The sequence below is a fragment of the Cygnus olor genome, chromosome 1, assembly GCF_009769625.2.
Source record: "Cygnus olor isolate bCygOlo1 chromosome 1, bCygOlo1.pri.v2, whole genome shotgun sequence".
NCBI lineage: Eukaryota > Metazoa > Chordata > Aves > Anseriformes > Anatidae > Cygnus > Cygnus olor.
Window position 1 is genome coordinate 141,954,109 of NC_049169.1, and position 27,631 is coordinate 141,981,739.

Sequence of the window (27,631 nt, forward strand, 5' to 3'; positions counted from 1 at the left end):
TGTAATATGCAAATAAGGCATTAGGCAGATAATGTAGTGTTATGAAAACACTCAGGACACATCTCTGCTTCATCTATATGGAAATGAGAACAGGTGGAAACAGTCTTTTCTGTTACTCTCTGTGAGCATGCTGCAGTACTGTCCAAGTGGGCATTGGCAGTAGGAATTCCGGTACGGAGAGCTAAATCTGTTGAATAAAATTTTGCAACAAGTTTTTTCTGGGGTAAATTGACTTCATCTTTCTCTTGGTCACAGCACTTCCCAGCACAGGAAAGCAGTGGAGGATTATTTACTCCAGTGATAGTAGATAACACCAGTGGAATTTTATTGGGTAAGGACTGCAAGATCTGATGCATGGTACAAACTCAACAGATCTCTACAGGAGGAAGCCCTGTAATTCACTGGAGATGGCAGGGAAGGCTTGCTTGGCATTACAAGAATTTTTGGAAAAGCCTTTTTCTTATGCAGTGAATCATTGGAATTTAAATGTGCTACCTGATCACCTTCCAAAATATCCAAGGAACACAGATGGGGAAGTCTCTTCTTTTTAAAAAGGTTTGATATTTCTATACCAGGTGCTTGGTTGGTGTGGTGCAGGAATTGGTTTCACTTTTTCATTTTTAGGATGTTCTTCTTGGTTTTATTTGCATGCATTTGTGAGATATGCAAATAAATTGAATGGGAACAAATAAAGCAGTTAAATGCTTAGTGTCATTAAAGCTATTACTTTACAGATAAGATGCAAATTTGTAAAGCTAAGTGTATTTGCAATAAAGGTCAGGACTTTCCAAAGGCATCTCTGTGATTTGGCTGCCATGTTTTCAGAGTTCCATAAAGAAACAAACAAATGCAAACTTCATTTAGTTAAGTGATTTACAGTAACTTTCAAAGTGTTGTTCATATATCCTTCCCTGCTAGTAGCCAGGCAAGTTTTCACCACCAATTCTGAACTTTGCAAGTCCTTACTGCTACTCTGGGCTTTGTAACACAGTTCACGTGGACTGCCAGAGCCATTGCAGCTCCACCTCCATCTCCCCTCATTTTGATGTACCAGCTGCAATAATATTTCAAGTCAATCCCTGATTAGTTATGGGAAGGTCAGCTATTTCTGACTGGCCTCGCCCAGACAGAGAAACAGAATGAAGCTCTGCCATCAGTGTCCTAAAATAGATGGCCCTTTTCATCTGTCAGTCTTGAGTCAGCCACATGGAACACAAATTAGGAGACACAAATCAGCTCACAGGGCATTGGGAAATACAGGGAGAAAGTCAAGCAAGGAGGAACTTCTTCAGACATGAGCTGTATTCTCCAAACTTTCTAGTCACTCGCACAATAATTTTCTTTAGTTTACTATTTCTTAAGTAATTTTAAAAAATACTTGCATTTTTTAAAGATAACTTTGATAATGAAACTGAGTGTAGGAATATTTTTTGGAGGTTTCTTTGCAGCTCTAGGGGTTTTGCTTTTTTTGGTGGCGTTTGGAACTGATTATTGGCTTCTTGCTACAGAAATAGGAAAATGTTCAAAAGCACCTGAGGATGTTGGGGTTAGTATGGATTTTTATTTATAATGGGAATTATATATTGGTTGTTTCATGGATGTATTTATTTTGTAAAAAAATTACTTCTGTAGGAACTTTTGATCATGTTCATTTTGACCTTCTGGAGGTCTGCTGCTTCAAAATAAGGCTACTTCAAAACCACTTTTAAGCAATTATTATCAACTCCAAAAATAATTTGTCTTTTGTGATACTACTTTTGTGATATGATAGTCTTTCAAAGGAACTGTAACTGTATAGATATACTATAGCTAACCTATATTCTGACAGTCTACAGTTTATTGTAATGGTGTTATTTTTTACTTAAACATTTAATTTTACGTGAACTTGATTCTTTCAGGTAGCTGAAAAAGGGTATGATAATGGCTTTTTATTTATTTATTTATTTTTATTTTTTATTTCCATAGGGAGAGAAGGCCACTTTCCATCATGAAGGTTTCTTCTGGAGGTGCTGGTTTAGTGGAAAAGTAGGAGAACATAACTCCAGCATGTGGAAGTTCTGGTACAGTAAGTAACTCTTTTCCTTTGTTGTTATCTACAGTAGTTTGATTTCAAAGCTGTTTTTTTTTTTCTGTTGTTGTTGTTCTTGATATTTTATTTTTTTGACTGATTGTGAATCACTCAGTTTCATTTGGCTTCTTTGTTTCTTCAGCAGTCTTTAAATAAATTCAAAAGTGACAAGCACTTTTGTAATTTGTACTAAAGGAATCCCCAGGACAAAAACATACATGTTTAAATATCAGTCTATTCTTCAAGTGTTATGTTACTCTTCTCCTTTGTTACTCTTCTCCTATGAAGACAGGCTGAGAGAGCTGGGGCCGTTCAGCCTGAAGAAGAGAAGGCTCAAGGATGACCTTATTGCAGCTTTTTGGTACCTAAAGGACACTTGTAGAAAAGATGGAGAACAACTTTTTGCTCAGGCAGACAATGACAGGGCAAGGGGGAATGGTTTTAAACTAAAAGAGGGGAGATTTAGATTAGATGTTAGGAGGAAATTTTTCACTCAGAGGGTGGTGAGGCCCTAGCACAGGTTGCCCAGAGAAGCTGTGGATGCCCCATCCCTGGAGGTGTTCAAGGCAAAGCTGCATGGGGTTTTGGGCAACCTGGTGTGGTGGGAGGTGTCCCTGGGAGATCTTTAAGTGCCCTTCCAACCTAAACTGCTCTGTGATTCTAGGATATAGTTCTATGTTATACCTGACCTGTTAAGTCTGAGTCCATTCTTATCAGGACAGTCTTTTGCTTTTTGTTGTTAACAGATTGTTTATGTCTGTAACATTGGAAAAAGAGCCTTGTGGTTAGGATGGTCTGTGAGTTTTTGCCTTCACTATTTCTCCAACTAGTTCTACGAGTAGCTTAAGGAGGGCATGAGCAATTCCATGGTGAGAATAGTGTCGTACACATCCTCTCCAGAAAAATCCCTCTTCTAATTGCGTGGATGACCTCTTTTCTTTCACTACATGCCAGGATTCTGGAAGATAGTGAGTTTTTTGCCAGCACAATTTCCCATGAAGAAGAGACCGAGCAAAACTTCTACTGTGTTTGACCCTACTCGTGATATACAGAGCTCCCTCTCCTTATTGCAAGATTTCCACAATTCTTGTGAAAAGCAGGTGCCATCATACCATTTTGACTTTAATATCCATATTTTTCTAAATATGTTGCTTGGTCTTAGGTGGCAAATGTAATATTCACTGTAATTTCCCCTTGTTCTTTATCTGGATAATTCTGCAGTCAGGAATTTGAAATCTGAATGTGATTCAAACTATAGAAAGCCTTTACCCTTCGCAAAGAAGAAGGTCATCACCATCACCTTTTTACAAGCATTTAATAAAAAGGGTGAAATAACACTTCTCTGGAGATATCGATTCCATAGAATGAACTCATAGTTGTTGAGACTGTAAAATTTCTGAAGATGCTCGGTATTTGTCATTATCTTTTCACAAGAGAAAAATTAATTTCCTGTTTTTGTTGTTGTTTTATTTGCTCGTTTGTTTGTTTTGGTGGGATATGCAGTAATGAGACAGAAATAATTAACCTTCACAAGAGAAAAGAACATATTCATATAAAAGCATACATAGGCATTGCATATAAATTGCAGTGTACCAGATCCTTCTCTCAAGAGAGGCTTCTTTACTGTTCCCGTAGTACAAATCTGAGCTGCCCTTTAAGGAATATCCTTGGCTGGATATCAAGGCTGGTATCTCTTACCAACGCAAAATCCACTGTAGAGCTACTGCCTGGGAAGGAACCTGGAATCTTGACCTATGAAACTCAGTTTACCTATTTGAAAAACAGGCATAAAATATTTTATTTCTAAGGCATGATAATATTAATCTTTTTCTCTCCTTTTCTTTTAGCCAACCAGTCACCTTCTAAGAATTGTACACATGCTTACCTCTCACCATTTCCTCATATCCGAGATGAACACAACTCAACCTCCTATGACTCTGCAGTCAGTAAGTAATTTTTTGGCTGCAAATGGATACAATGCCTATAGTTTCAAGAAAACAATTTGGATGCTTCAGTACAAAACAGCATCATCACTCCAAACAGTTTAATTTATAGAGTTTTGGTGTTTCATACTTCTCATACTTTTACAACATGCATATTTAAGACACTATTTAGCAAAGCACTTAAATGAATGCGTAGCTTTAAGTATGATGGCAGAATGGAAATCATTCCAGAAAACAGAAACATTTCTTTTTAGTGCTTTTTTTTTTTTTTTTTCCTACAGAAAAAGTGTCTTCCTTGGGCTGAATGCATTAAACAAATACTTCTCATATATCCCAATTAAACTGTTTCTTGTTACATAAATAACCACATGTGGAATTATATTGCATTTTTACTTTATGAGAAAGGAAAAGAGGGGCCTTGATACTGTCGAAGTTTATTCAACTAACTCAGATATACTGCACCAAGTGCTGGAGGTGCCAGCTTCTCTCCACTCACACTATAGGAAGCTGCAGCACTAAAATTACTCTGAACAGTGTGTGCCATACATGAATAATGTAGAACAAGAGTGTAGCAATGTGCAATCTTGTTTTGTAAATTAAGTTCTTTTTGAAAAAATATGTATAAGTTCTATAATATTTCCAAATACTTGATATCTTAAACTGAGATATTAACACCGAGAAACTATAGTGTAGTAACAGACATACATATGTATATGTAAAATACACAGAATCGAAAACCTTATACTTGAATAATGCCTGGAAAGCTCTGTTTTTACTACTCCACTTAAAAAATTGGTCACATTTCATCAGATCAAGGGCTTTATGCAAATGTATTTGAAAATATTGCTTCTGATGCCTATTTCATATGACTTTTTAAATAACCTGTGATGTGTGGATGCTGCATGTCTCTGAGCCTGCTGACTCAATGACTTAAGTGATCCCTGAAGCTGTAATTATACCTTTGCTGACTTTGAAGTGTCTTCAGAATCCATGTTTTATGCTACAGACATGAAAAAGAAGTTGGACTGGTAACAGTTCTGTTAATCTTCAGAAATTATGAACTGTTTGTCCAGGAAGAATTCATACCTCACCCTTCAGAGTCAGAGATCTAATCTGTAACTTCGAAGCACATCTAGAACAGTATATCTTTCCATTTGAAAGTGACGAGTCATCTGCTCCTAATAATCTAGACAGAGTTTGTATTCCACCATTCACTCATACATTCACAGAAGATCTTCAAATCATATTGCATGATTACACAGAAGTGGACAAACAAAGAATAAAGAAAGGAGAAGGAATATCATCAAAAATTTAATTAATTTCAGTTAATGTTTGCCAAAAGAACCACTGCTCAAATATAATTTTCCTATCTATATTTTATATTAAAAGATTAAAAATAGACAGAACTGTACTATAGATGCTGGTCCAGGTAGAGTATATTCAGAGCCATTCCTGCTGTATAAATAGATACAGTTGGATTGCTTTGGAACTCATTAAAACCGGAGAAGTTTTTTTTTTTTTTTTTTTTTTTTTTTATGCCACCAGTTCATTTTCAGCATCTAGAGCAGGTATACTTGTTCAAGAATCTTCCACAACTTATTATTAAGAAGGTTATATCATCATCTCTTCTGTTAGTTCAAAATTCATTCCTCTTCTATTGTACTTTGACAGTCCTGCCTGTGATATTTGGCAAACAGGTTTTTAAAACCTCACTGAATCTGCATTTACTAAATTAAGAAATACTAGAAATTTATTGTCTTTGATTCACAGTGGAGGAAATGCTTCTCTGAATTAATCAGTGGAGAAAGCCCTCCATCTGATTTCATGCAAAAAAAAATTATATATATATTTTGTCAGCTATTTGTATATCCACTTGGCTGTATCTAATACTTTCTGTCAACAAAACATAGAACAAAAGGGCACTACCGAAAGATTAGGGTTCTTGTTCCTTTTTTTGCTTCTGCTACTGTATCTTGATACAATATTTCCTTTTTCATGGCTTATAGTTTTCTCAAAGCATTCACTTTGGGGGATAAAAAAAAAAATCCACCACTCTTGATCTTTTCAGAAAGATTTTTCACCATGTTTTTCGTGAGACCCCCAAGTCTTATTTTAATTAGGAATGGATATGAAATATTATGTCATCTGAAAAATAGTTTGCTGAAAAATAAACAGTTGAGTAAAAAGCTTTAAAGTTCATTAGAGAAATCAAGTGTATACGCACAAAACAATTTTCTAAAAATCTCTAGCTTCATGTTAACAGAACTGTTACCTTCTGAACAAGCAAAGGCATGCACCTTCTTTTATGGACAGTTCGGCTTAAGAGAATATGAGAACTTGTCAGAGTGAATTGGATTTAATTACAGACACTAGTGAAAATACAACTGTGGTTTGTAGTTGGAGTGCCATGTTACCATCCAGTTAGGATAGCTCAGGCAAAAATCAGTTTCCTGAGGACTGTAAAATCTCTGATGATTTTTGAGTGGAGTGACTGAACCAAGTCCTCTGTTGACATAACTCCTTTGGCTTTAGTATCAGTAAGAATTTGCTTCAGAGTTTTTCTGGGCCATGGCCATAATTCAAAAAAGGCTTGATCTATCCTTTATTTATATTTTTTCATGTGTTGGTTTTAAGGTGTTTGATAGTTCCCAAAAACCTCAAACTCTGAAGACCTTAAAGTTTAGTGTGTTAATATGCTTTACACAAAAGGCCTGGTTCATCCTCCTGTGGAAACCTAGACTATGAGTTCTTGCTGTGAAGAGTTATAGCCTTAGATGGAAATGTGAAGACAGAAAAGCCTACAGCGATGCTTACATTGGGGATTCAAATGCATGTTTTATTGTCTCAGATTTCCTTTCATCGTTACTGTCAGATACATGATCAGCTTGGAAGGGTGAGATAGTACTGTTTTAAAATTGCAGCTTTCTGTATCTTAATCACAAGTATTATGGTTTTGTTCATTCATTGGTTTTGTTAAGCATCTTGGTGGATCACCTACCTGCAGTGTAAAGTGCAGTCTACACCTGTGCTAGCCATCATTTATAGTTATGCAGTTAAATAATTTTGCAGGCCATGTCATTTATCTTAACCTGAAATAGACATCTAAATGAAGTCAGGGAAGCCTGACTCTAGTGACTTTCTGTGATGTTACAATGTTTTATAGTGACAGCTATTACAATATGCAGCTATTAAGAGGACAGACAGCACCTCATTGTGTCACCAGCAGATTCATTTATATGATGATTCACAAACATATGTGCAACAGACTACAAGCTAGGAATAATAATTAAAAAAGAATAGCCCATACGGTAAAAGTACCAGAATAGTGACCTTTTATTTATTTTATTCTAAATATTTTATTCTAAAATAAGCATACTTATATATACATTTTTATAATTATAATTATATTAAATAAGAATTCATTGCAAGCTAGATTAATTCATGGTATCACATCACTGGATTACTTAACATTAATATTCAAGGGCTATCATACTTTTATAAAACTCTTTTACTGTACAAAGTCCTTACTCATACAAGTAGTCCCATATTGCAACAGTGAGATAATTCCTAAGAAAAAGAAGTATAGGATCTATCACTTAGTCAAGTCATCAATTAAAAAAAAAAAAAAGTTTATTTGGAAATATGCAGTAGTTTCTTAACTGTTGTAAATTGCCCCAGCACCTTTTGAGGTTAAATTGGAAGCAATTTAATGGGGCTGCACTGACACATCAGTTTAATACTCTGATTTGTAGCTGCTAGTACTTTTTTTCCTGACCATTTGTATCCTATTTTGTCCAGTACTGGGCACATTGCCAACATTTGAAGTAGTGCCTAATATAATGTGGAATACAGAATGTTTATAGGACTGAAGAGAAGTTCTGGTTCAGCAACTATTACATCTAAATTGGTGTGATCAAATTTATTGGCAGGTTTGTTGCTGGGCTGAAATTAACCTAAAGTAATCTAGGAAATATCATCAATGAAATCTGAAAATAATAACTGTATAGTGAGATGCTAGAATTAGCCTATTTTTAGGGCAAAAAATGCTGTTATGTAATATGGTAACATAATTGCCCATGAGAGGTTGTAATACAGTACATTTACTAAGGGAGAACTCCCTAGCCACTGAGCAGTGATAAAGCAAGAAGTATTTAAAAAAGCAATGTATTCATAATGTGAATAATGTATTTATTTTACTGTTAAGGTTATTTGGAAAAAAAAAAGATTATTACTACTAAGGGATAATAAAGGTTACTGAGTGAAACTGATAAAAGTTTTGCAAGGTTTATTGTGTTGCTAGATGTGTCTCAGGTGCTGCTGCTGAGAGCTGTGATCACATTTGCAGTTGTTTATCTGCAGAGAAGGTACTTCAGATATAGAACAGTTCAGGCACTTTACCTTTCATCTATTTTATATTGGGAGTGGCATTTTGATACCTCTTGTCAAAATCATTTTGATATCACTTACATTAAATAGAGAAGTAAAAAAGATATTCTGAAATGCACTATTTAGCCAAATCACAGGAAAGGTTCACTTTAGGACCTGAGTTTGTGGGTGAAAATTCATGACAACTTTTCCAAGTCATTTTAATGATTCTTTGTAATGTTTATGAAGCACTGTACTCACACGCACTTCAAAAAGATTTTCAGCTTTGTAGGACTTAATAAGTCTTGTTTGATATTAAGTGATTGTTTTTTTGTTGTTGTTGGTGTTTTTTTTTGTTTGTTTTTGTAGGCCATAGGAAATGTATGAGCCAAGTCTTTTACATGGCTAAGATTTTGAAGGACTTGAAGTTGGCAAGGGCAATAAAGTATGTGGTGTGGTTTCATGAGTTTGGTGTTAACATCTCTGGTTTTAGATGGGTGTTACATTGTATCCTTAGCTAACCTGTTCCGGAATAGCCCATTATGGAGGTTTTGAGGTGTGCATTGCTACTACATAAGAAGTGTGTCTTTTAGGTGACATAATTGTGTAACCATGTCAAATATATTATTACTTATTTTCCATATCATGTACCAGTAACATCTTAAAACATGAAACTCTGGTGTCAGTTTCTAAACAGGGTTGGGATCTACTATACAAGAAAATGGGGCTTTTGATACTTTTCAGCGACTTATTCAAAATTCAGTCCCTTACTTAAAATGTGATACTTCAGCTGCTTTTCAAATGATGCAGAAGTCTCCAGAGGACTCTAAGTTAGTTAGTTAATCTAAGTTTCTCTTTTGGGAGAAAAGCAGGTGGAAAGGCAAAATCACAGGTCACGCGATTTGAAAGGAATATAATTCAGCTGCAATATTTTCATGGTATATAGACTGAATGGTGCAGAGCTCAAAGACAAGCATTCTGGCTGTACTCCTGTTTTTCCTCTAAGTACTATTTTATTTTTAGGCCTGCCTGTCACTACCAAAACAAATGTTGTACCCTGATGAAGGGACGGCTTACCAAGACAAGTTACAGAACCCTCTGTTTAGCACTCTCGCAACATAGAGCAATGATATCTAAGGTTAACACTGCAGATAGGTTTACCTCAGACTCTTCAGTAGTGTTTGTACTTTATTTCTTCCACTGCAGGAAATACTTGGAATAATGCAAGTACTTGAGGTAGCTAATTCTGACATATCTGTGAGGTTCATTTACTTAGTGCCTGCTGCCTTTGAAGAGGCAAGGGTATTCCTTGTTTGGACCAGAACATCTTATGAACTTGCTTCAGTGGGACTTGAAATGGTGCAAACTTCTCTTAACATCTTGTGTACGTACACTGAACCACAGTTGAAACAGACTGCTTGGATCACAGTGTCATCCCTTTTTATGGGTTATAAAGAAGCATAATTCAAAGCAGCGTCTTCTGTTGTTTTTTATCTGTCAAAGTTCTCCTCAATCCTAGAGCAGCAGAGTCTTTGACTTAAGAATTTCATCCTTAGGTAGGTTTATTTCAACCACCTCTTTTGTGTTTATCTGTTGATGCCAGCTAAGCTTGTGACTGCAATAGGGCTGCACTGTAATTTTGAATGGTTAGCTCCACGGGAAGTGATCTTGCCCATCTAAACAGAGAAGGTAGGAGATGTGGTCTGGGTAAAAATGGTCTGAGTATGAAATAAGTGAAGTCTTCTCTGTAGAAGAATGGTTGCATTTTAATTCCATTATTAAATAAAAAGTCTAGCTGCTCTTAGGGTGTTTACTTGGACTTGTGCCACAAATGGCCTTAATGACTTCCTGTCTTGTAGATTAGAAGGGGTAAGCATTTGCATGAAAAGTCACAAATTTGAGAGCATTGAAGACTTTTTACCTGTCTTCTCTATTTTCTAATTGATGTTTAATGATGGAGTTAGCTAGATAAACAAGTATTAGGATCATCAGAATATCTCCATGATTGTCTAGAGAAAATAATTATGTATAGAGGAATACAGTGGAAGCTTATTTCAGGTGAGAGCTAGGTCAAATCAGTATTTCACATATAATGCATAAAACAGTTACGCTGTTGGAGCAGAGAAGCAGATTTTCTCTTGTATAGTCACAGAGAGTTTTAAACAGATTTTCATCAGGTACATTTGTACTCCATTTATGTTTAGTTTTCAGGAATATTTGAGGAAATCAAGCTTTTCTGGTAAAAGTTCACTAAAAGCCATCTTCAAAGTTCCTGTATAAAGAATATATAATGAAGCTGCACACTAATTTCATAATGCCGGAGAAGCTTGTGTCCTCATCCATTCAGAAAATAGATACACTGCTATATAATTTCAGTGACTGACCATAATGATATTGAAGTAAGCTTTTTCAAGGTCCATTTTGGCCAATGTGTCCTATTATGTAGCATGACTTTGAAGTACCTTGGGCCATCCATGTAAAGGAGTTGGGTGGTTATAGGCTGATTTAGCAGTATTAGGTTTTAAATGAGGAAGTAATGTCCCATGGACTTGGGGACTGCGACGAAGCTTAGCAAAGTAGACCCATGAGTAAAATAATATGAAATTGCTTCAAATACCCAAGACCGAAGGACTTGAGAGATTTACCTTTCTAGGTCTCCATTCACTGTCCATTTGCATTAAGTGAATCATTTAACAATGTGTTTAACTTTAAACAGGTGCCTCAATCCCGTAAGAATTAGAGTACTTAAAGCAGAACACACACTTAACTGATTTGCTGAACCACAGCCTTATCTCTTACCTACTATTTTCATATTTATTTGTTTATGTGGAAGGAAGCCTTGTATTGGATATGAACCAAAACACTGTTTTAGCCCTTCTGCCAGCTACTTTCAGACACATTCATCTTCCCTGTGCCCAAATCTGCTGATCATTGTGGCAGAAAATTATGTCTGTGAATCTTTGCCTGGATTAAAAAGGTTGTTATTTAAAAAGTGTGTCTAATGTGATGTGGTGAATGTGATCTAGCTAATACATTTACAGGGCTGAGGTAGGCAAGATGATGTATACTTTAACATGAGTTAAGCTGGTCAAATTGAAAACCATAAATTTTTGAAACACATTAGTGGGAAACACAAACTGATAATGTCTAGTGCACCTTCAGTCTTTAGATGAGAGCAAACCAGAATTATTCCAGAATAGCTGGCTTTAGCAGCCTGAATGGATTTGAAACTTTCAGGAGTTGAACCAGTATAATAGTTGCTTAGCTGTGTTTTGCTATAACAGTAAGTAGGTGCTGTCAAATGATAAGTGGCAGTTTCTTTTGTGACTCACTTTTTCTGACATGCCAGCTGGCTTATATGCTTTCTCTCAGTTGGGTGGAAATGTTTTTCACTGACTGAATTGTCAGTGCTTCAAGATTTTCAGATCTGACGATGGAGATCTTTGCAACTCATAATTTTACTAATGGGTTGTGTTAATGTAGCAATTTTTAAATTCATGGGAGAAATTTATGTCACTCTTGTAGCATTTGTAAAATGATGACTTTGTTAAATGGATGTGCAATTAACCAGCTAAAAAATAATTGTTAGAAAGACTCTTTTGGCCAGAGTATGTCACAAAACTCTCGGCTCATTTATCACCAGCTGCATCCATTAATTCAGCACTGCTTGGCACTGTCTAACAGGGACTTCTGAAACATCACATTTTAAATTTAATAAAATACAGAGAGCATTAGAGCAGGAATAGGCTGGTTTAAAAAAAAAATGTTTTTCAGTTTACATTTTTGAGTTGCACTTCTTTCCTGCTTACATTTCCTTGTATTGATTATGACTGTATGTAAGGAGAATTATCCACTAGTAAATTATAGAGAACTTAAAGATTGCTTTTGGTGAGAGGTTCTGAGCACTAACAGTGTCAAAATGTTAGAATTCTCTGCTTCTCCCAGTCAATTTTGGTAAAACAATAATCCAGTCAGTCCAGTCATTTACTCCAAAATATCATTGCTACAGCTTTGGTGCACCATTTTCTAAAGTGCATAAATTTGCTATGTTGCAAGTCACTGTCTAAATATTAAGCATGTGGATTTCATTCATGGTAACTTACATCTTATTTTCCATGATCATTGGATAAGAACTGTGGTCCAAACCTACTTTGATCCACATGATATATAATGTGCATACACAATGGAATGAATGTTTGGTTTGTTAATAAGGAAAGTGAAAAGAGAAGAGGAAAGGAAAAAGTTTTGTTAGCCAAATATGTCACTTGTTTAAGTTCTAAAAAGTGTCATGTGCTTTTTTCCTTCTTCCCTTTCTCCAGTTTATCGAGGTTTCTGGACAGTTCTTATGCTCCTGGGAGTGCTCACTATTGTGATGGCTAGTTTCTTCATCATCTGTGCAGCTCCTTTTGCCAGCCACGTTCTGTACAAAGCAGGAGGAGGCTTTTACATCATTGCTGGTGGGTATACTGTTTGCTCAGTCAATTAAAACTGTTAGAATAGAAAAGATACAAGGTATTTCACCCCATTTTCTGTGACAAAAAAAAATAAATTATATTAATCATGGGTAAAAGAAAGAAAAAGTGCATGCCTCTGTCCTTTGGCTTTTGGAGCGCCTGCCTTGGAGACAATTCTTTCCACAGTTATTTAGTCATGAAGCCATTCAAAAAGCTATCATTTGATTAAGATAGAAACAACAACAAAAAAATGTCTAGGACCATTCATGTAATCACTTTACAATTTCAAACTAATTATTTAGCAGGAAAAGGAATGCATATTTAGCGATGCTGCCTTGTAGGACTCTCAAGGGCTTTAGCTAAGAAGAGTTTTTTTAATCAGTGGCACAAAAGCGATGAAGATGGTAATGGTAGACTCTAAAGAAGTTGCAAGACACAGCACATTCACATGACAAGAATAGGAGACATTTTTTGTATGTGATTGGAACGCACAAAATAGTTGTCAAATATGAGTAAGTGGAAGCTGTAAACCTCTGTGAATGAAACATAGTTAATAACTGAATTACCTCTTTCCTCATAACCCACATCCTCATTCAGGTTGGAAAAGACCACCAAGATCATCTAGTCCAACATTTAACCTACTACTGACAAGTCCACCACTAAATCATGCTGCTAAGTTCTATGTGTTTCTTGAAGACCTCCAGGGATGGTGACTCAACCACTTCCCTGGGTAGCATATTTCAGTGCTACACAACCCCTTCAGTAAAGAAATTTCTCCTGATATCCAACCTAAACCTGCCCTGGTGCAACTTGATGCCATTTTCCCTCACTTTATCACTTTGCGCTTGGGAGAAGAGCTTGATCCCCACCTTACTATCACCTCCTTTGAGGTAATTGTACAGAACAATAAGGTCTCTCCTAAGCCTTCTTTTCTCCAAGCTAGACAACCCCAGCTGCCTCAGCCGCTCCTCATAAGACTTGTTCTCTAGACCCTTCACCAGCTTCATTGCCCTAACGGCTGGATATGAGTTATATATATGCTAATATGTAGGATGCATCCTTCCAGGATTCAGCTGATTTGGCCAGCTTTCTGGGACACTTCTCTGTTAATCTTGAAGAGTCTGGGAAGATGTGTAAGATAACAGTTGTGTAGGATGTAAATGATAATATGTGCTCAATCACCATTCTAAACTGTATACAGCCTGGTGAGAGTCAGTTCTAAGAGCAGCATTGTGCTATGGAGCAGAGCACCCATGCCAGAATCAAAAGGCCCAGGCTCTCTTTCTCCTTCTATTATTGATCTGCTGATCTTGCTTACCCACTTTACCTTGGAACTTTGCATACACAGACTAATAATGATCATAATTTACTTGTAAAGGACCTTCAGTGAAGTGTGGGAAGTATTTTATATTATTGCTGGAAAAACTCCTGAATACTTGCATTTGCTCCATTGAGGATTACTCCTCCCCAGTTTTAAAAGACATGAAAAAAGTATTCATAATCTGTTGGAAATTCTAAGGTTTTTCTGATGCTGAGTTGCAGATTAAAAGCCCATGTAAATCATGCTCTTTTCCTGCATTTGTAATCTGTAAAAACCTCTGCTGTCTCTAGAAAGTGGCAGAGACTGTTTGGGAGGAAATGGGAAAGCACCAGGAACTAGCAGGGAGACCTCTGAAGTAAAGTGTGTTTTTTCCACTATGGGTAACTTCATCCACCCTAATTTAGGCAAGTGAAAGTTAGATCCCCAAGTCTGGGCTAGTCACCCTTGGCTTCCCTAAGAGGCCTGCTGGAAGCAATAACATTCATTAACAGTCAAAATGTTAGGTAAGAAGTCCCCAGCTGGCAATTCATTTCATCTTGAAGGAGGGGCCTAAGATGGCTCACATGAATGCTCTATAGAATCATAGAATCATCTAGGTTGGAAAAGACCTTCAAGATCACCAACTATCAATCTGACCTACTGAGTCCCATCACTAAACCATGTCCCTTAGTGCCACATCCATGTTTTTCTTATACACCTCCAGGGATGTGTACTCCACCACTTATCTGGGCAGCCTGTTGCTATATTTGACAAGTCCCTCTGTGAAGAAATTCTTCCTAGTGTCCAATACTTCCCCTGGCACAACTTATGTCACGTAAGAAATGACATACCTCTGTGCCTGACAAGATTATGGAAAAGATCCTCCTGGAAGCAATGTCAACACACATGCAAAACAAAGAGGTGATCCAAGACAGCCATCATGGCTTCACCAAGGACAAATAGTGCCTAACCAGTCTGGTGGCTTTCTATGATGGAGTGACTGCATCAGTTGACAAAGGAAGACCGATCAATGTCATCTACCTGGACTTCTGCAAGTTCTTTGACATGGTCCCACATGACATCCTGATCTCCAAATTGGAGAGAGATGAATTTGATGGGTGGACCATTCAGTGGATAAGGAATAGGCTTGACAGTCACACTCAAAGAGTGGTGGTCAATGGATCTATGTCTAAGTGGAGGCTGGTGACAAGTGGTGTACCTCAGGGGTCTGTCCTCAGACCAGTACAGTTACAGAATAGAATCATAGAATATCCCAAGTTGGAAGGGACCCACAAGGATCATCAAATCCAACTCCTGCCTCCACACAGGTCTACCCGAAAATTCTAAGAGCATAGTCCAAATGCTTCTTAAACTCCGACAGGCTTGGTGCTGTAAGTACGTCCCTGGGGAGTTTGTTCTAGTGCACGACCACCCTCTCAGTGAAGAACCTTTTCTGATATCCAGCCTGAACCTCCCCTGTCACAGCTTGACACCATTCCCTCAGGTCCTGTCACTGGTCACTAAAGAGAACAGATCGGTGCCTACCCCTTCATTCCCCTCTGTGAGGAAGCTGTAGACTGTGATAAGGTCTCCCCTCAGCCTCCTCTTTTCCAGGCTGAACAGACCAAGTGACCTCAGCTGCTCCTCGTATGTCTCCCCCTCTAGGCCCTTCACCATCTTTGTAGCTCTGTTTAATATCTTCATCAACAACACAGACAGCGTGATTGAGTGCCCCCTCAGTAAACTTGCAAATGACAACAAGCTGAGTGGTGCAGTTGATACAACAGAAGGAAGGGATGCCATCCAAATGGACCCGGACAGGCTTGAGAAGTGGGCCCACATGAACCTAATGAGGTTCAACAAGTCCAACTGCAAGGTGCTGCAGCTGGGTTGGGGCAATCCCGGACATGAGTACAGACTAGGAGAAGTAATTGAGACCAGCCCTGTAGAGAAGGACTTCGGGGTTCTGGTGGATGAAAGGCTTGACATGAGTTGGCAGTACACACTTGCAGCCCAGAAGGAAAACTGGGCTGCATCACCAGAGGAGCGGCCAGCAGGGAGAGGGAGGTGATTGTCCCTCTCTACTCAGCCCTTGCGAGGCTCCACTTGGAGTACTGCGTCCAGGTCTGGAGCCCCCAGCACAAGAAGGATGTGGAGCTGTTAGAACGGGTCCAGAGGAGGGCCACAAAGATGATCAAGGGGCTGGAGCACCTCTCCTTCGAAGACAGGCTGAGAGAGGTGGGGCTGTTCAGCTTACAGAAGAGAAGGCTCCGGGGTGACCTCATTGCAACTTTTCAGTACTTGATGGGGATTTATAAAAAAAAATGGAGAGCAACTCTTTGCTTAGTCAGATATTGACAGGATGAGGGGGAATGGTTTTAAACTAAAAGAGGGGAGATTTAGATAAGAGGTTAGGAGGAAATTTTTCACTCAGAGGGTGGTGAGGCACTGGAACAGGTTGCCCAGAGAGGTTGTGGATGCCCCATCCCTGGAGGTGTTCAAGACCAGGTTAGATGAGGCCCTGAGCAACCTGATCTAGTGGGTGGTGTCCCTGCCCGTGGCAGGGGGTTGGAACTAGGTGATCCTTGAGGTCCCTTCCAACCCAAACCATTCTGTGATTCTATGACTGAAGGTCTCTCTACCAGCACCACTAGTCCCCATGTGGATGAACTGAAAGAGTTCCCCTCACATCCGATAAAGAATGGAGATTCTCCTTAATCTTTTGCTGTTGATATATTTATAAAAGCATTTTATTGTCCTTTACTGCGCTAGCCAAACTGAATTCCAGCTGTGCTTTGGCCCTTCTAATTTTCTCCCACAACAACTTGACATTTGGGAGAGCATCTATACCTCTCTTTCCTTTACTGAGGGAATCTGGACTATTTTTAGATTCTTGAAGTTAAGTGAATGTTATTCGGGGAACTATAGGCCTGTCAGTTTGACCTCAGTGCCAGGAAAGCTCATGGAGCAGATTATCTTGAGGGTCATCACGCGGCACTTGCAGGGCAAGCAGGCGATCAGGCCCAGTCAGCATGGGTTTATGAAAGGCAGGTCCTGCTTGACGAACCTGATCTCCTTCTATGACAAAGTGACGCGCTTGGTGGATGAGGGAAAGGCTGTGGATGTGGTTTACCTTGACCTCAGTAAGGCTTTTGACACCGTTCCCCACAACATTCTCCTCAAGAAACTGGCTGCTCGGGGCTTGGACTGGCGTACGCTTCGCTGGGTTAGAAACTGGCTGGATGGCCGGGCCCAGAGAGTTGTGGTGAATGGAGTCAAATCTGGTTGGAGGCTGGTCACAAGTGGTGTCCCCCAGGGCTCGGTACTGGGGCCGGTCCTCTTTAATATCTTTATCGATGATCTGGATGAGGGCGTCCAGTGCACCCTCAGTAAGTTTGCAGATGACACCAAGCTAAGTGTGTGTGTCGATCTGCTCGAGGGCAGGAAGGCTCTGCAGGAGGATCTGGATAGGCTGGAGCGATGGGCTGAGGTCAACTGTATGAAGTTCAACAAGGCCAAGTGCCGGGTCCTGCACCTGGGGCGCAACAACCCCAAGCAGAGCTACAGGCTGGGAGATGAGTGGCTGGAAAGCTGCCTGGCCGAGAAGGACCTGGGAGTATTGGTTGATAGTCGGCTGAATATGAGCCAGCAGTGTGCTCAGGTGGCCAAGAAGGCCAACAGCATCCTGGCCTGTATAAGAAGCAGTGTGGCCAGCAGGTCTAGGGAAGTGATTGTGCCCCTGTACTCGGCTCTGGTGAGGCCGCACCTTGAGTACTGTGTTCAGTTTTGGGCCCCTCGCTACAGGAAGGACATGGACGTGCTCGAGCGAGTCCAGAGAAGGGCGACCAAGCTGGTGGGGGGTCTGGAGAACAAGTCTTACGAGGAGTGGCTGAGGGAGCTGGACTTGTTCAGCCTGGAGAAGAGGAGGCTCAGGGGCGACCTTATCGCTCTCTACAGTTACCTTAAAGGAGGCTGTAGAGAGGTGGGGGTTGGTCTGTTCTCCCACGTGCCTGGTGACAGGACGAGGGGGAATGGGCGAAAGTTGCGACAGGGGAGTTTTAGGTTGGATGTTAGGAAGTACTTCTTTACCGAAAGGGTTATTAAGCATTAAGAACGGGCTGTCCAGGGAGGTGGTGGAGTCACCATCCCTGGAGGTCTTAAAAAGACGTTTAGATGTAGAACTTAGCGATATGGTTTAGTGGAGTACTTAGTGTTAGGTCGGAGGTTGGACTCGATGATCTTGAGGTCTCTTCCAACCTAGAAATCTGTGTCTGTGTCTGTCTGTGTCTATTAACCTTGTATATGACCTTGGGCCTGTCTCTTTGCCCCTCTCACCCTTTGAACCTATATAGCAGATGTTCTTCAAGGGAAATCCTGACTTTTACTATGCATATACTTAGTGTCTTTCAACTTCAGCACTGTTCTCAACCACAGCTTCAGAGCAGGGCTGCGTTATTTTATATGTTACCATTTTTGTTGTTGAAAATGAAGGATATTTAGAAAAATCCTGCTGTGATTTCCCAAAAGGAAGTGGTTGTAACAGAATACTGGACCCTGCAGCCAGTAGGCTAGCACAAGACATTTTGGCTTGGTTATGGGGACAGAGTTCCTGACTGAGGAACTATCATCAGGAACTATCCTGACTGAGGAACTGCATCTACTCCCAATAACACCAGTAGAGCTGAGCTGCTCAAGGAAGGTACTTACTGTAAATATCATCATGCTGTTCAGCATTTCAGATCACTCACAAAACCAAAACCAGAAGCTCGTCTCACAAGTCAGTGTACCCACACAGCCCATGTGTCCATGCTATCTTGCTGCCAAGGTGCAAGTGGCAGTTGTACTAGGGAGAATATTAGGCTTCTGAGAAAGAAGTCAGTCACCATAGTTTTTCTGTAGAAGTCTGAAAGCAGAAGATAGGAAGATCAGTCATTTTCCTACTTTTTTACTTTAAAGAAGAATGCTAGATGAATCAATTTTAATACCCACTATTGGATTGTATTGTTTTGCAACCTTAACTGACAAACTAGGTAGCAGTTAAAAACTTTGCCTCAAATGAAGAAAAAGCTTGTAGCATAATCTGTTGTCCCATCTTAGGATTCAGAAAGCAGGTGAAGAGGTTACTGTAAATGAGATTCAAGTCAACTATTTAGCCATCCTAAAGGTGTGTTTTGTCTAAACCTGGACTTGTCCAAAACATTTGAAAACGTCCTGCACAACATCCCTGTCTCTAAATTGGAAAAAGATGGATTTGGTGTTGTTCAGGACCAGGTTAGATGAAGCTCTGAGCAACCTGGTCTAGTGGGTAGCATCCCTGCCTATGGCAGGGGGGTTGGAATTAGATGATCTTTAAGGTTCCTTCCAACCCAAGCCATTCTATGATTCTATGACTGAAGGTCTTTCTGCCAGCACCACTAGTCCCCATGTGGTTGAACTGGAAGAGGTTATACTCCAAGGGCCAAGGGAGCCTCAGCAGGTTCTCCAGAGCATCCCAGATCTGAGCCCCAGAAAGTCAGCAAATGTGCCTAAAGAGCAATTCTGATGTCTGATCTGTGGCAGGGTCACACACCTGCCTTTTGCTCATCCCAATATTTAAGAAAGGTTGGACTAGGTGATCTTAGAGGTCTTTTCCAACCTGAATGATACTATGATTCTGTGATTCTAAAGGCTTCAAGCTTCTCCTCTTGAGTGGTGCCTCTGAAGTACTACAAATGGAGAGGCAGACACAATTCTCTGTGTATCTGTGGCAGCTTATTGACCAGCAACTTTCCATATTAAGCTTTCAAGTTTCACCCAAGTTTACAGGTGGGGAAAAAGTGCCTGTGGGGAAAACGTGCCTATCCGTTTAACAATACCACAGTCAATGAGTTGAGCAGTCTCTTTGCAAGCTCACCTCCATGTCTTCAGCCTCAGAGGATGGAACAAGAGCAGCTACGGTAGCTCAAACTGTAAGAAGCCCTATAATTTCTTCAAATGTCATAGGAAAAGAAGGAGAAACTGCCATAAAATAATCACTTAGGGCAACCTTCAATAAAATTCAGATTATCCCGGGCCTGTTCTTGCAAGATGTCTGGATGTTAGTTAAAACTTTCATTTTGTACTGATGTCAGGCAAGCAAGACCTCACGATGTGCACAGAGCATTACAGAATCACACCCTTGTGAAGACGCAAGATTAGAAATATGACTTCTGCTTCCTGCCAAAAGAGTGAAAAAGCTGATATTTTAATTCTAGCTCCTAGATGAGGACAAAATCTGTCTTCAGAGATATGTGTGCCAACTACCATAACTCTAAAGTGGGATCCTCTGCAAATACTTTAGAGTTGAATGTAAACCATACTTTTTAAAGTAAAGGTCACAAGAGGCCAAGGTAGGTGGAAGTAACTATAATAAGGACAAGAACAGAAAAATGCAATTGAAAAAAAATATATATACACAGACATGCAAGTTTTCCTCAAGTGAAAGAAAGAGTTCTAAACTTTTAGGCAGAAGCAAAAAGCTCACATCATTCTTTCTAAGACCTTTTGTCTTCATGTCTGCATAGTAAAAGATTCGTGCCATAAACAGCCATTCACCACTGACAAGTGAAAGGCATTTCTACGTGGGAAGAATAAGTACTAAAGGCCAGCAAACTGCCTCTTGAATTCATAGACATTTCTAAAGGTTCTGTATTCTTTCTCCTCTGCAATATGCACAAGTATTTGTTTGAGAGAAATTCAAAAGAATAAATGCAAAAGACAGAAAAGAGTGACCTCAGAGAAGTCCATGTCTTATCACATTGCACAGAGCTGTGTATCAAACATGTGTGTTCTTAAAAAAATGCAAAATGGAAAAAAAAGAAAGAAAAAGGAGGAGGAGGGAAGTATTTATTTGTCTTAATCTCTCTCAGACATACTTCATGTTCTAGGAATAATTTCCCCCATCATTCCTGATTCATGCAACTGCTGTTTTATTTTATAGTCACTAAAAGGCAAGGGCAAATGGACATCCGCATGCTATGAAAAAGGTCTGAAAATGCTGAAAATGTAGAAATGCATCATAGTATACATTGTTCCTAAAAATATCTGCTTCATGAAATTGTGGAGTTTTTTTTTTAATCTCAGTGATTTTGCCTGGAAGCTTGGCCATGGGAGTTCATGACATTCATGATAGATAGTAAATACAAGAGTGCAGAAACAGATTTCCTTGAATAAATATATATTCATTTTAGCATATTCTCCATAATGAATAGGGTTTCCTATTACAGTTATAATGGATGCTTTCTCAACTCTATTGGCGTGACTAATATTTTGAAGGAAAGAGACAAGCTGGTGAGGCAAACTTGTCGATGCAGAAGTAGGATGGAATAGCAGTAATTATATAAATAGAAGGATTCTCCCTGTTGCCTTCAACAAGCAGTACAAACTTTATTTAAGAAAATACTCTCCAGCAATAAAAAGCCTAACTCTCATCTCCGCATTTACGTGGTCATTGCCAATGTTTCTGAGTTACCAGTATTTCAGTGACTCTACTAGATTATTCAGAATCAAGTCTAAATCTTGTGACTGGGGGTGATGTAAAGACATATTAATTTTTAACTTTTTGCAATAAATGTTTTTTCTTCAAAAATACTCTATTATCTACACATAAACTGAGGCAGGCAGAAAGAGGAGGCTCAGGGGGGATCTCATCAATGTGTATAAATACCTGAAGGGAGGGTGCAATGAAGACTGAGCCAGGATCTTCTCGCTGGTGCCCAGTGGCAGGACAAGAGGTCACAAATAGAAACACAGGAAGTTCTGTCTAAACATAAGGAGACACTTCTTACTGTGAGGGTGACGGAGCCCTGGCACAGACTGCCCAGAGAGGCTGTGGGGTCTCCTCCTTGGAAGCCTTCAAAAGCCGCCTGGAGATGGGCCTTGGCAGCCTGCGCTGGGTGGACCTGCTGGAGCAGGGCTTGGGCCTGATGGCCTCCAGAGGGCCTCAGCCATCCTGTGGTGCTATGATTTTGTGATTTTGGAGTTTTTTTTTAGGAGCTACTTTAAAACACTTAAGCAGACCACAATAGACAACTGTTTAGTAAAATTTTGTTATGTCTTCAATCAGATGACTTTACTTTGGTTTAAAGTATGCTCCAGTGAATGGTAATCCACCAACAAGTATAAATAACAAAAACAGAATGTTGCAGTGTAGGAGTAGGGTAGAAGTAGTGTAGATGTATGCACAAGGTAGCAGGATGGAGAGGCAGAAGATGGATAGATGTGTGTTTATTAGCAACTCTGCTTATGTTAAGCAAATTTGCCTTGGCTTTGAGGAGCAAAACTTCTTTGAAAGCCAGAACAAAACGTGAATACTTAGAACGTCTGAATATCAGATTTTTTTTTCTATCCCTCATTTTTCTTTCTACAAAACAGCTTTTGATCTACATTTTTGTAAACAGCATATAAAGTTCTGACTGTAAATTGACGTCTATTGCAGTTCATAATATGTAGTCCAAAATAATATCTTGTGGTCTGTAAAAAATAACTCGCATATTATATGCATCTGAATCTTACATGCTACCCAGTCCACTGAACAAAGTGTTCTGTTCTTGATACTGCTTTTCTTTCAAACCTTTCTTGAACAGCTAGCATCTCACTGTTTTATTAAAATGAGACAATGCAAACAGGCATGAAGTTATATCCTCTGAAAAGAAACATAATTCTTTTAGAATCTAACAACCAGATAAATATTCAAGGCGTAGTAACCATTCATTAAGCTCATAACTCGCCTTTGAATCGGGTGTTTTGATGCAATCAGTGTTGATGCCAGGAGGAAAAACCCTTTAAGTCAAAGAGACTTGCACATGTGCTTAAATTTAAGCACAACCTGAAGTGCTTAATGGATAGGAAGGAACCAATGCCTCTGGCCCTAAACATCAAACATTTTCAGCAGATGCATTAGTGATAATAGAAGTATATGATCTGCTTCCCTGCTCTCACTACTGCTTCTAATGTACTCTAACATCTCAGGAAACAAGACCAAACAGACAAAACAGAAGGTCAGCGTGTGAAAAAGTGTTTCTCTATTTTCCTTTTTCTCTATGTTACCATTTACAACATAGAGGAGACACAGTATACTACCCTGTAAGTGCTTAACTCCCACGAAATCATAACTCTGTGAAAATTAGAAAAGATGGGCATTAACAAATGAAATCCTATTGGACCAGTGGGACTTGGCCAGTTTTTACTTAGTCTGATTCTGCTGCTCAGAACATTTCTCGAACACTCTGAACAGTATACCTACTAATTAGCCTCCATTAGCAGGTAGTCAGAACCCTTAAATACTCTTTTTAGTGCCTTAATTAATTAAGAAGGTTTACATGTTCTTCCTTCCTTTTTCTTCTGTTTTAAAGATGGACATTTATCTCTGCTTGACATACATTTCTTCAGCAAATTTCCATACCCCAGAATTTGACACAGGCCGAAGTTAGCATCTTGCTGTGATATCACCTGATGGATTTTAACTTAGCTGGAGTTGTTTTACCACTCATTGAACTGGCTTGCTATTTTGCGCCTACATGGAGCTGGCTCTAGTTTAACTAACTAGATGTTGCTTCAGACTGTCTGAGGAGCAAGGGGTGCCCATTTTGAAATTAAAGCACCTCTGAAAGACTCTTGCTTTAATGCTTCTGACTAACTGGGCTGTTTAGCTTTGTGTCTGCCTGGGGTGCCTGCTGGAGGTCAAAAGCATTCCAGATGTGCAAGGCCTGGTTATACTTACCTGCTGCTGTAGTAAGGGAATATACACCACTACTTTCTGTAATTATTATTCTTCTGGATTAAGATTGCTCTAATGTAGAGAATAAAATAAATAGAAGACTTTGGACATTTCAAATTAAACAGTCACAGCCATCTGATGAGGTAAATTCCAATGTTCAAATGGATTTTACCATGTTATCAGTGTATCTTTCCAAATATTTGTGTTGGTTCTAATTTTCCTATGTTGCCTACATTATCTGTTATCATTATACCTTCTGTTACAGGAATCTTCTGCTCAATTTGACTTATATTTGGAGATTCTTCAATTTAATTTCTTATTTTGTTTATATCTGGCCCCGAGATGATCCTTCTCTCTGATTGTTTCACCATCTGTGTGTTTAATACAATTGTAGCACTAAATTCCATCAAAATTGAGTTTTGCTTAGGTAAAATATTTTCAAATTTGAATTTATGTCTTTTAGAGTTTAGTTTTTGTTTTGGTTTGGTTTTGTTTTGTTTTGTTTTGTTTTGTTTTAATAACTTCGTTAGGAATTCAAGCCTGCACAAAAAATGTAATCCTGGAAGTATATTAGTATATTTCATAGACAGGAAATCCTTTGGGATTTTCAGTCACTTTTTGATTATGCCTCAGGTTAACTACTTCAGTTCATTTTTTTGGCTGGCTTCAAAAGGTAGTGTTCATAAACATTGAGTTGTGAGCTTTCACCTGTCAGATGTTCAGGATGTCGAGAATGTAAACCTATTACATTCTGACAATAAAGCAACAACAAGAATGTCAACAGGTCACCGATGTAAATTGCTGCAGCTAACCTGTCTGATTTTGCTCAAAGCAAATGAGAGAATGATGATAGGAGTTGTTCCCTTGTAAGTGGGTAGCAATGGCAGGGCAAGGAGGTGGTGAGGCAGGATCTCAGCATGGAGATAAGGAAAGGCAACCATGAAAGAATACCAGGACAGCTGGGTCTGGAGGCAAATACCTCTCCGTGGGTACTTACACAGAGCATTTTTGGGTTTTGTCATATTTGTTCAAGGTTGCATTGTAAATATTTAGAGACCTCAAATGTCTTTAACTTGTACTCTGCTGCCCTACAGCCTGTAGGTTCAAGTTTGGCAATAAGTGTTCCCAGAAATATTTCACTGGCTTATGGTTTTAACGAGGTACCTAAGCATCATGGCAGGAAAACATAGGCGGTGTCCCCCTAATATCTTAGTGTTGGAATAGATAACCCTGCTGCTTGTAACTGTGCTATGACAGCTGGAGCTCAGGGAGCATGTGGGTACAGGCTGGAGCATGCAAAAAATTCAGACTTGTGCCCTCAGCTTTCCAGTGGATTTTCTGCTAGGGCATCTGTGCTGCAGGCTTGCATTTCTTAAGTGTTCCTCTTACTAAAATAAAGAGGAACATTCCTCTAAACTAAAATAAATTATTAGGCATGCGACTGATACTTAGGAAAGCACTTTATTCTTATATCTCCTTCTGGTGTATAGTAACAAAGAGATTAACAAAGTTTGTAAGAACATGTGCTCCCATTGCTGTCATGTGTAAACAATCCAAAGGCCTTTCAGAGGAGTGGTTGGGAAAATGCTGTGAATTATGTGGTGTATTAATTCCAGGAAACTGTTCTGCACAATCTGAGGTTAATACTAATAGCCTGCTTCATAGTAGTTAATACTAATAGCCTGCAACTTCTTTTCTAATGTGGAAGATTTGAATGGGACACATTTGAATTTGTTTGCAAAATACTTGAGTAGAATACTCCGAATATTCTAAACCATGCCCTTTTCATTAAGGAAAAAAAAAAAATGTAGAGAGGTGAAGACAGTAGAAAGATTTCCCACCCCTTCCTCCTTTTCATACCTCGTCCAGAAGTCTGTGATAGAAACAGTATCAGAGTTTGGGAAATAAATGTAGAATTTGTTTTCTAGATCATCCTATCATATCTCCCCTTTCTTCCTCCCCTGGCCCCTGAATTCAAAACAGTGAATTTTGTCCCTAAACACACCCATGTTTCGGTCTGCCCACCAAAAATAGATATATCCTTTGTCATGGGAATATGACTTTCAGGCAAAACAGAAGCAAGGTGGAGACAGAGCTTGTCAGAGAAAGCCAAAGGCAAAAAATATCCAGTGATCACTGACTGTGCCTTGCAGAGGGGGCCACAAGTGTGGATGTGTTTCTAGGTATTACTGTATAACCACTAAGTGCACCCAGTGTTTGTCTCACACTGTCATTAAAACCTTATGTTTCTTTTCCAGGTGTCTTGTTCTCACTGGTAGTTGTGATGTATGTCATCTGGGTCCAGGCGGTGGCTGATCTGGAAAACTACACAAACATGAAAAAATTGGATTGTCCAGATTTTGCTGTTTATGTACGCTATGGCTGGTCTTTTATGCTGGCTCCAATAGGAGTATTTTTTGCATTATTAGCAGGAATGCTATTCTTGTTGGTAGGGCGTGCTATTTATTTACGCTCAGATTAGCCATATACTGAAGGGAATACAGGAAACCTAGTGAAACTTCATGACACAATTTTATACATTATTACTGTTATGGCAATCCTAAGTATGCAGGCACACTTCTGGAATTTCTTCTGTTATTTGTTGAAGGCTGATGGACACAAAATTCAATACAGGAAGAAACCACCCTTAGTCCTAGCTAGTTGCTTTTAATTCTTTAGAAAGTACACATGTGGTTCTCCATAGTTTACTACTAGCAGCACTTTTGCAGTTTTGCAAACAGAGGAAGGCAAAAATATTCTGCAACTGAAAGCCCAATGTGAAATGGGCCAAATCAACATTTTATACACTTCTTAACATGTATCTTGTGCTTCTGCTTGTAGAGAATGGTAAAAGATGGAGGGAAAACAAACATTCAAATACAGTAATTTAATCTACCTCCTCTCCTGTTTTCCACTACTTGCCTCAGCTTTGATACAAGCAAACTTATCTGCACTTTACAAAAATAGAGTGCAGTTGTTCATGCAGAGTCCATGGGAAGAGGGTAAGAGAGAAGACAATTACAGTGAACAGCGATTTGGTGCTAGTCTGTACATGTAAAAGCTTAACTACTTCTGTTACATGTTTCTCCTTTCTGTATGCATTTGAAAGCTGTATACTTCTATATTCTGAAATCTGTGGTTTTTTTTGCATGATTCTGTAGGCCAAAATACCATATTTTATTCACTAGTTAAAGTTATGCCAAAACTGTACTTTGAATTACTGCTTTAATATTTTAATCAAGTTTTAACCCTTTTATTTTGAATGGAATAATTGGCTCCTCCTCCCTGAAGCATTTTCTTGGTTGTGTCAAATGCCTTTTTTTTTTTTTTAATCATAAAAAGGTTTATTATGAAGATAATACCTATGACATGTAAATGTATGTTTAATGTAGCCATCATTTTTGTTAAATATTAAAAATCTACATTATAGACCAAATCCATCCTCGCTACTAGTCATCCCAGGGAAATCAATGAGACTAGCAAATAAAGCAGGGGAGGAGGATTTGGTTCTGTTTTGTAGGAGTGGCTGGTTCTTGGGGTGTGTTTGTGTGTGTGTGTGTGCGTGTAAGATGGGGTGAGGATGGGGCTGTATGCATGATATGGAAAAGATGGTGTGGAGTTTTAACAATGGGGAAACTTGGTTTGTCTGGCATTGGGCCCAAGCTGAAATTAAATCCATCTGAGAGTGTGTTCATTTTCACTTTGTAACTCAATGCAGAGTAGTTTGAGACTGATGGGGAAAAATAAAGACTGCATGTTGGTTTC

General features: G+C 39.0%; 1 protein-coding gene across 2 annotated transcripts; it reads left to right on the forward strand.

Moving 5' to 3' along the window:
* The first annotated feature begins 1,194 nt into the window (after positions 1-1,194).
* Positions 1,195-27,631, forward strand: TMEM182 (transmembrane protein 182). 2 transcript variants are annotated; one of them, XM_040536477.1, is made up of 5 exons: positions 1,195-1,546; positions 1,966-2,065; positions 3,916-4,014; positions 12,696-12,833; positions 26,125-27,631. In XM_040536477.1, exons 1-5 carry the CDS (start codon positions 1,406-1,408, stop codon positions 26,346-26,348), a joined length of 702 nt encoding a protein of 233 aa, XP_040392411.1. In that variant the 5' UTR covers positions 1,195-1,405; the 3' UTR covers positions 26,349-27,631. The 2 variants fall into 2 exon arrangements, with proteins under 2 accessions (XP_040392411.1, XP_040392420.1); XM_040536486.1 differs by lacking the exon at positions 12,696-12,833 and having other exon boundaries at positions 1,219-1,546.

Excerpts from the sequence above, each read along its gene's own strand:
- TMEM182 (XM_040536477.1), top strand. The coding sequence starts at position 1,406 with ATGAAACTGAGTGTAGGAATATTTTTTGGAGGTTTCTTTGCAGCTCTA. Across the intron at positions 1,547-1,965 it reads AAGCACCTGAGGATGTTGGG|GGAGAGAAGGCCACTTTCCA; the intron begins GTTAGTATGGAT and ends TTATTTCCATAG. Across the intron at positions 4,015-12,695 it reads CTCCTATGACTCTGCAGTCA|TTTATCGAGGTTTCTGGACA; the intron begins GTAAGTAATTTT and ends CCCTTTCTCCAG.